We start from the raw sequence: 9,096 nt of genomic DNA, 5'->3' as shown, positions 1-9,096 counted from the left end.
ATGTCCCCCTGCAGCAGCTGGGACAGGTGGTGCTGTGCGGGCTGGAGGAGGGCCTGGTGTGTCGTAACCGGGACCAGCTCGGCCGGGTCAAGATGTGCCTCAATTACCAGATCCGCGTGCTCTGCTGTGACAGCCGCCACTGCGCCACAACCCCGGCCACCACCACAGTGCCCACCCCGGGGACCAGCCTGAGGCCGACCTCCCCAACAACGCCCAAAGCCTCCACTCTCGGCACTGCAGGTCCCTCTTCCTCTGGGACCACCCAGAGTGTCAACTTCCCCACCACTGAGACAGGTCCCTCATCTCCACCAACCTTGCCGGGTACCACAATGTGTCCCTCCATGTTCCCAGAGACAGCGCACAGTTTGATATCCTCCACCGCGTCCACCACCTCACCCTCTGTCCTGTCTACTCTGAGGCCCACCGCCTCTCCCAGACCACCCGTCCCTACTACTGCCTGTCTGTGCCGGGCATTTGGAGAGCTTTTCTTACCAGGTGAGTGAAGAGCTGTGTTCTTCGCGACCAGCCACCTAACATACCCAGTTCCTCGTGTGCCTGAAGCCCCGACCTGTGGCTGCTGATCTCCTGCACACGCCTCTCCTGCTGACCTGGGTGTCTGCTCTTGCTGGATTTCTCCATAGGGGACGTTGTCTACAACAGAACCGACAAAGCCGGCTGCTATTTCTACGCCATCTGCAGCCCGCACTGTGAGCTGGAACGCTTTGAGGGTGCCTGCCCTACCTCCTTACCCCCAGGGTCCCCATCCTTCGTGTCCCCTACCTCTCCGACTTGGGGCTGCAACATCACCAGCCCTCCCCGACAGGTGCGTACCCTGCCTCCCTGCCTTGTCTATCCTTTTGTGCGTGGGGGTCAGGGGCTGCTGACGGCTCCAGCTGGGGCTGACCCTGAGCCCCTCGGTGACCCTTCCATTGGTAGCTCTGGGTGGACAGGGCACAGGGTCGTGTGGCCAAGTCAGCACCTAGGGCCTCGCAGGACTCGTGGACAGCCCTGCCCCAGGCCATGTGAGACCCATGGGGGTTGGGGGTGGGTCTCAAGAGCCCACCCAATGACAGCGTGCCTGCTGTCTGCCAGGTGAACGAGTCTTGGACGCTGGGGGACTGCACGGTGGCTCGCTGCGAGGGCGACAACCACATCATCGTGCTGGAGCCGAAGCCTGTGGCCCAGGTCACCTGTGTGAATGGGCACCTGCCCGTCAAAGTGCAGAGCCAGGAGGATCCCTGCCAGTACCGCTACGAGTGCGAGTGTGAGAGAAGCGGCCGCATGGAGATAGGGAGCCACAGAACGCAGGCCAGCCATGCTGACCAGACGCCACGCCGGGGGTGGCTGGGGCATCTGAGACCAGGGAGAGGAGGGGTGGCAATGGGAAAGCTCAGGTGCACGTTTCCTGGGGTCCTGAGCGGCCTTTTGTGGAGCCGCCCACAAGAAGGACCACACACTAGGTTGTTTGAAACAGCAGCGACGATTCTGTCCCAGGGATGGAGGCCAGAGTCTGACCGAGATCCAGGCGTCACAGGGCCACTCCCCCCACAAGCTCCAGGGGAGGGTCCTCCTGTCTTGGTCAGCCTCTGGGGGCTCCAGGTGTCCCTGGGCTGTAGCCTGTGTCACCCGTCTCTGCCTCCATCCTCACGTGGTCCCTCCTTTCTCTGTGTCTCTTCTGAGGGCACTCGTCACTAGATTTGGGGTCCACCTGGTAAATCAGGATGCTCTCCTGTCTAGATCCTTAACTTAATGACCGCTGTAAAGACCCTTTCCCAAATGAGGTCACATCCGCAGGCTCTGAGTGGACGAGCCCTTGATGCCACCAACCATCCCACTCACCCATTTTAAAAATGAGGCAACTGGGGCTGCGGGGGCTTGAGTGACCCCCGTGAGGGGGCAGCTCTGGAGGGCGCCGGGTGAGGGCACTGTCTGTGCCCACAGGCTCCTGCAGTAGCTGGGGTGGCTCCAACTACATCACCTTCGACGGCACCTCCTACTCGTTCTGGGACAACTGTACCCACGTCATCATGCAGGAGATCCACCCACGCCATGGGAACCTCACCATCCTCCTGGACAGCTACTTCTGTGGGGCCACCGCGGCCTCCACCCGCTGCCCCCGCGCCCTCATTGTCCACTACAAGTCCATGGAGATTGTCCTCACCACCACCATCAACGCCGATGGGCAGGAAGAGAGCCTGGTGAGTGTGGGTGGCAGGGTGGGCGTGGGCCTGTGCCCACCATGCCAGGGCGGGCGCCTGCACGCATGTCCCCGCCTGGAGGTCAGCTCCACAGGGACTCAGGGAGGGGGAAAGGCACGCCGCCGTGCAGGGCCACCGGGGGCGGAAGGCCGTGGCGGGAGGGCTGCCAGCAGCTGAGAGTGCCCTGGGGACCCAACCATAGCAGACTGGGTTCCCGGGGCCTGAGGTGTGGGGGCTGCAGAGGAGGAGGCCCCACTACCCCCGGTTACGGGTCCCCGGGTGCGTCCCCAGGTCCTGTTCGACCATGTGCGGGTGAGCCACGGCTTCAGCAAGAACGGCGTGACTGTGTCTGTGACGGCGGACACCGCCATGCACGTCAACATCCCGTCCATCGGCGCCAGTGTCACCTTCAGTGGGCAGGCCTTCCAGGTCCAGCTGTGCTACAGCCGCTTCAGCCACAACACCGAGGGCCTGTGTGGTGAGTGGGGACGTACGTGGAGGCCACAGGAACACAAGGGACCACCGCGCGTCACACACCTGGCTCCTCCCTCCAAGCTCTGCCTGTGCCCCCTGCCCCCTGGCAGCCCTCCCATGTCAGCTGCCTGCCACATCCCCACCACCCAGACCGGGACCGGCACCCCTCCCCCTCCGCCTGCCACCCCAGGGAGTCTGCCTCTTGGCCTCAGTAATCAGTGTTCATAACCGAGCGACCACCAGGGAGACAGTGGGGCAAGGGGAGATGATGAAAAAGGCTGGAGAACGGGATGGCTGGGTGCCCAGCCTGGCCCCCGTGGTGACCTCCCAGCCTCCACACTCCCCAGGCACTTGTACCAATAGCAAGGTAGACGACTGCCGCCGGCCAGATGGCACCATAGCTCCCACCTGCAAGGACATGGCCAAAACCTGGCTGGTCCCTGACAGCAGCAAGGAAGGCTGCTGGGCACCGACTGGCCCGTCCCCGACCACCAGCGGCCCGGCCTCGGCGCCCACCACACCTTCCTCCACCCCGTGCCTCCCAGCGCCCCTCTGCGAGCTGATGCTGAGCCGGTGAGTCCTTCCCTATGTGTTTGCCCATCCTGGGCCGAGAGCCCTGCCCGGGCCCAGGACCCAGCTGTGCTCCAACCTCTGTGCCCCCGCCGCAGGATCTTCACGGAGTGCCACGGCCTCATCCCTCCCGGCCCATTCTTCAGCACCTGCGTCAGAGACAGCTGCCAGGCCAGCCGCCCCGAGGTGCCCTGCGAGAGCCTGGAGGCCTACGCGGCGCTCTGCCGCGCCCGGGGCGTGTGCAGCGACTGGCGCAATGCCACCGCCGGGCTGTGCGGTGAGTTGGGGGTGGCCGCTGCGGGCTCTGGCCTCCTCGGCCCTCCTGACACCTGTCTCTGTGTCCCCAGACCTCACCTGCCCGCCTGAAAAGGTGTACAAGCCATGTGGCCCCATGCAGCCCATGTCCTGTGACTCCAGGTGAGCACCAGCCAGTGGGAATGGTGGGGACAGTGTCTGAAGGGTCTGGAGCAGCCAGGAGGAGACAGGAGGGGCCAGGACCCCCAGTCCCAGATTTCTGGGGTGCCCTTTTCCCACCCCGACCTTTGGTCCTGACCCCATGGGACGTCCAGGGCAGCCGACCAAGCCCAGCACGCCACCCATGCCCGCCTCCCGCCTCCCGCCTTCCTCGGAATGCTCGTCCGCATGGGCGGAGGGTCCCAGAACTGCCCTCACCTTACAGGAACCACAGCCCAGAGAGCAAGAGGCTGGTGGAAGGCTGCTTCTGTCCCGACGGCCACATGCTCTTCAACTCACACACGGACGTCTGTGTCCCCAAGTGCCGTAAGCACCATCCGTGGCCTGGGCCCCTGACCCAGCCCTGCAGAGCCAGTGGGCGGGACATCCTGGCCTGGCCTGCTTGCCTCAGTGTCAGACCGCCTGCCGTCTGGGCCCAGCTCCAGCCCCGTTCGTTCTGCCGGTGGCAGTGTGGCCTGGAGCCCTGCCAAGTCCCCCTGCTCCGTGGCTCCCCTCAAGTTCTCCAGGGACTCCTGTTCCCAGTGGGAAGACAGAGGCCCTGGCTGGGGGTGGGGGGGGCAAGGCTGAGAAGACATGTCCCTATGGCCTCTGCTCCCCAGCCGTGAACCCCACAACCCCTGCTGACCCCCTTTCTCCTTCCCTTTCAGCTTGCGTGGGACCAGATGGGTTTCCCAAATTCGTGAGTGGTTCTGCCCCCAGCTGGCTCCCCTTGCTCAAGCAGAAGTGGGGAGGGAGCGCCCCCATCTCGGGGCAGCCAGCTCAGCCTGGGCGGCCCCATGGTGGGGCTGGTGTGGTGCACCCAGGTGTGCCACGTGTCCCTGTCACTCGGGCTGCTCCAGAGGTGGTGGCTGGAGGGGGAGGCTGAGTGCTAGGGCCTGACCTGCTGCTGGATGCAGCCTGAGAGAACGGGGCCCTGTCCAAGGGCCCTCAGGAACCCCAACCTGTCTGTTCCAGCCTGGAGAACGGTGGGTCAGCAACTGCCAGGCCTGCGTGTGCGACGAGAGCTCCGTGTCGGTGCAGTGTGTCCCGGTGCGGTGCGAGCCCCAGGACCAGCCCCCGGAGTGCAGCTGGCCCGGCTTTGTGCCCGTGACCAGGCCCCTGGCCAACAACCTCTGCTGCCCAGAGACGCTGTGTGGTGAGCCCTGCACCCCAAGAGGCCCAGCGGGTGGGCAGCGAGCAGAGGAGGGTGGAGGGCACAGGCCACCGGCCGACCAGGCCTACAGGGCAGAGGAGGGGCAGCGTTCTGGCTGACCACCGCCAGACCACTGACTGGGGTGGGGGTCCGAGGGGGGTGCCTCCTGGTGCTTTCTTTCTCCACCTAAAAGTGATGCTGCTGACCCCTGGTCTCCCCAGGGACTTGAGGAGGGCCAGGGAGGTGACAGTGAGGGATCTGGAGGGGGTCCAGAAGGGCCACAGAGTGGTCAGCCGCCATGGAAAACCCTAGGGAAACCCTGTTACGCTGGGAACTAGCAGGGCCCGAGGGCAGGGGCACCCCCAATAGCACCCCGGCTCTCCTGCAGTCTGCAACGTGACCACCTGCCCCCGAAGCCTGCCGGAATGTGGGCCGGAAGAGGAGCTGACCCGCACCCAGGAGGAGGGCAGCTGCTGCCCCACCTTTGGCTGCAGTGAGTGGGGTGGAGGCTGGTGTTCCGGGCAGGGGAGGTGTCTGAGCACCCGCTCCCCATGGCCCAGGCAGGCCCTCAGCACCCCCTTTCCTTCCAGGACCTAAGCTGTGCAGCTACAATGGCACCGTCTATGGGGTAAGGACTCAGGGCCAGATGGGGTGGGGGGGTCCCCGAGCTCTGCACATCCGCTGTGGGACGGCCTGGACCCCCCTGGACCTCCACTTCTGGGCTCCTCATGCCCAGTCCTGTCCGCCCCTTCCTGTCACGACCGCAGATCAACAGAGGGGCTCAAGCCCTTTAGAGCTGGGTGGGGACAGGGCAGGACAGGGGAGAGGTGCCTCTGCCAGCCTGGTAGGCTGTGAGCTCCACACCTGCTGCCAGGGCCTCCCAGCAGCTTCCTCCCAGCGAGCTCCTGGGGGCAGGGCCATGCCCTCCCAGCCCCTCCTGCCTGCCTGGGGTCCCTGTCCACGCAGGGTCCTGCCTCTCTCCAGGTCTGTGCCCAGCCAGGGGGCATATCCATAATTCCATGTGAAGAAGAAAAAAACCGCCCTCTGTGGGCCTCACCTTCTCCCAGCCCACCCAGCCGCAGAGAGGGGTCCTGGCCCTGGTACCCAGCCCAGAGCCCTCAATGTCACTCCCCTCCCCCACCCTCCCATCCACTGCAGGTCGGTGCAACCTTCCCAGCGGTCACTCCCTGCCACACGTGCACCTGCCTGTCTGTGGACACCCAGGACCCGACTGTGCACTGTGAGGAGGATGCCTGCAACAGCACCTGTCCCCAGGTGAGCCCGCCCACCTGGGCATACCCAGACCCCTGGCCTGCCGCTGATGGCAGCCCTGAGTCACTGGTACCCAGGCCCCCAGGGCGGGTTCTCTAGCTCAACCCTTGCTGGGGTCTTGTTTTTTTCCAAATGGAGGTCATGCAGCAGGAGGCTGGGAGGGCGCGGGGCGGGGGGGGGACAGGGCCTGCAGGCTGCTGGGGGCTGGGACCAGGTCTAGGAAGGCAGTAGATGGAGAGACAGCTGGGAGCAGAGGTGAGGCTAAGTCAGAACAATAGGGCAGGGCAGCTTCTGCCCTGGTAGCCTGGACGGGGACACAGCTTCAGAGGGTGGGGGCTGCTAAGGAGGCTGCCAGACCCGTGGGGTGTGAACAAGAGGGCAGGAGGGCTGGGGAGCCGGGCTGGAGGTGCAGACATGACCACCCTTCCGGCCCCCAGGGTTCCGAGTACTCCAGAGTGGCTGGGCAGTGCTGCGGGGAGTGCGTGCAGACGGCCTGCCTCACGCCCCACGGCGGGCTGGTCCAGGTAAGGGGCGGGGCTCGGACTCAGTCCTCCACCCAGGAGACCCTCCCCTCCAGCCTTCAATGGCCCACGAGATAATCCCTACCCTGGCCTCCACTCTCCCCCCGTGCATTTCAGCCCAACGAGACCTGGGTCAACAGCCTCGTGGACAACTGCACTGAGTACCACTGCCTGGCTGAGAACGGGAACCCTGTGCTGACTCCGAGGCCCGCGCCCTGCCCCGACGTTCCCAGCTGCAGGGTGTGTGCCCCAGGGATCCCACCAACCTGGCTGTCTTCCGACCTTGCCCGAGGGCCCGCCCACACCTCGCCCTGGAGGCCCCGCCCCGCCCACCTCGCCCTGGAGGCCACGCCCCCACGCCTAGCCGCCAGGCCCCTGCCCTGTTCCGCCCACACCTTGCCCTGGAGGCCACGCCCCCACATCTAGCCCGCCAGGCCCCGCCCTGCCCCCGCCCACACCTCGCCCTGGAGGCCACGCCCCCCACGCCTAGCCCGCCAGGAGGCCCCACCTCTGGGCCTGCGCCCCGCCCCTAGCCCGCCTTCTGTCCCCCGCTGCAGGGCACCCTCAGGAAAACCGGCTGCTGCTACTCCTGTGAGGAAGCCGGTAAGTCGAGGCCACCGTCCCGTCCCCGCCCTCCAGCTCCGCCCAGCCTCCGCCCGTTGGCTCCTGCCCGCCCAGAACTGGCCCTGAGCAGCAGATCCGGAGGGAGCTTCGGAGGGAGCGCCCCAGGTCGGGGTCCTGAGCTCCCCTCTCCTCTGCCCAGACTCCTGCCGGGTCCAAGTCAACAGGACGGTCCTGCGGCACCGGGACTGCGAGGCCGCCGTCAACTTCACGTTCTGCGAGGGCTCCTGTCCAGGAGCGTCCAAGTGAGTGGGCCCCGCGCCCGCTCGCTGGGGCCTCCCATGCGGCGGCTGCGGGCCACACAGGGTCACCAGCCAGCGCCCCACGTGGCCCTGTCCTTGGCCCAGCTACAGGAAGGAGGGAACAGGTGGCCACGGAAGGTCTCCCCTCGCTCCGCGTCCATCGGCAGAAAGCCAGGACCCCGAGTCCAGGGGCCTGGGGCAGGGTCTGCTTGGCGGGTGGGCAGAATCAGGTCCTTCCGTGGACCGGACTCGCAGGGCAGAGCTGCTGGCAGAGTCCCCTGGCCTGAGTCCGCCTGGTTGCGGCCAGCTGTGTGCTCTCAGCCCGCAGGGGACGGAGGGCGGCCCGGGGAGGGTCCCTGGAGGAGAGGTCTGCAGACTCTGCACGTTTGAGAGGGTGGTCCAGGGAAGGGAGGGTGCCTGGCCTGGAAAGGTCAGCGTTCAAGGTGACCCTGAGCGCCCACGGGGCCGGCCCAGGCCAGGACGGTGAAGCCCCACGTGCTCAGTGAGCTGCCGTCTCCAGACCCCAGAGAAGCCGGGCCGGGGGCCGGGGCGGGTGCTGAGTGTGCCGTGTGTCTGCAGGTACTCCGTGGAGGCCCGGGCCATGCAGCGGCGGTGTACCTGCTGCCAGGACGTCAGGGCCCACGAGGAGGCGGTGACCATGCAGTGTCCCGACGGGACGGCCATCCAGCACACCTACACCCACGTGGACGAGTGCAGCTGCACCCCGGCCTGCATCCCCTCGCCTTTGGCTCCCGAGGACAGTGTGTCTGACTCTCAACCCTAGGGGGCCACTGCTGCCTGATGCCATCTGCCCCCCCACTGCCCCGGGTGAAACCCACAGCCTGGCAGGGGACAGTGCAGCTTGAGGAGGGTGCTACACGGAGCCCCTTGGCCGTCTTGGCCGCCTGCCCCGCCATCACGGCCAGCCTTCATCTGAAAGATGTGCTGGCTCCGCCCAGACTCATCCCTTCCTGGTGTCAGAGGGACGCCAGGAGCAAAACTGCACCTCAGGGCAGGCGCTGCACTGCTCCGCTCCGCTCCTCACCGGGGGCCCCGCCACACCCCCAAACCCCCTGGAGCCCGGCTCTCCGCTGCCGCCTCCGGCCGCTGACTGCAGCCTGAGACCCAACCACACCACGCCGGCTGCCTCCAGGAAGTGGAGTCAGGCAGGGCGGCTGCCTGCCTGTGTCTGGACTTGGGGCTGAGGCCATGATGGCCGACGGGTGGGCCGGGGAGGGTCAGTGCCCCGAAGCCCCCCCTCTGCTCACCTAGCCCCAAATAAACACCTTGCAAATAAACACCAAGCATCATGTACATTTTCAGGTCTGGGTGTCTCTTCCCACCGTGGCCCCCAGGGCTCTCCCCTCCGTCTGTGGGCCCACAGGCTTTATGGCACCCCCGGGGCTTGTGCTGGGAGGGATGGGCGGGGCAGGGGGCAGGAGTCAGCCAAGGGCTCAGAAACAGCCTCACCATTCTTCAAACACATTAATTAGGAAACTGGTTCACAGATGTGGACAGATTGGACCAGCCGACAAGACGACGCGTCCCAGACACGCGTCAGTGCAGGAGCAGCTGCCTGGCCGACCGGGGCT

General features: G+C 66.1%; 1 protein-coding gene across 1 annotated transcript; it reads left to right on the top strand.

The window, feature by feature from the left end:
• Positions 1 to 26: 26 nt before the first annotated feature.
• MUC5B (mucin 5B, oligomeric mucus/gel-forming) lies at positions 27 to 8,767 on the top strand. Its single transcript, XM_019667328.1, has 19 exons — positions 27 to 495; positions 642 to 823; positions 1,093 to 1,264; positions 1,942 to 2,198; positions 2,490 to 2,676; positions 3,020 to 3,245; positions 3,341 to 3,519; positions 3,590 to 3,659; positions 3,922 to 4,022; positions 4,364 to 4,395; positions 4,671 to 4,851; positions 5,237 to 5,341; positions 5,439 to 5,476; positions 6,007 to 6,123; positions 6,558 to 6,644; positions 6,759 to 6,881; positions 7,199 to 7,244; positions 7,405 to 7,507; positions 8,084 to 8,767. The coding sequence occupies exons 1-19, from the start codon at positions 93 to 95 to the stop codon at positions 8,286 to 8,288; spliced, it is 2,814 nt and encodes a 937-aa protein (XP_019522873.1). The 5' UTR covers positions 27 to 92; the 3' UTR covers positions 8,289 to 8,767.
• The last annotated feature ends 329 nt before the right edge of the window (positions 8,768 to 9,096 follow it).

The sequence above is a fragment of the Hipposideros armiger genome, unplaced genomic scaffold (assembly GCF_001890085.2).
Source record: "Hipposideros armiger isolate ML-2016 unplaced genomic scaffold, ASM189008v1 scaffold_494, whole genome shotgun sequence".
Classification (NCBI taxonomy): domain Eukaryota; kingdom Metazoa; phylum Chordata; class Mammalia; order Chiroptera; family Hipposideridae; genus Hipposideros; species Hipposideros armiger.
This window is presented reverse-complemented; position numbering and strand designations above follow the sequence as displayed.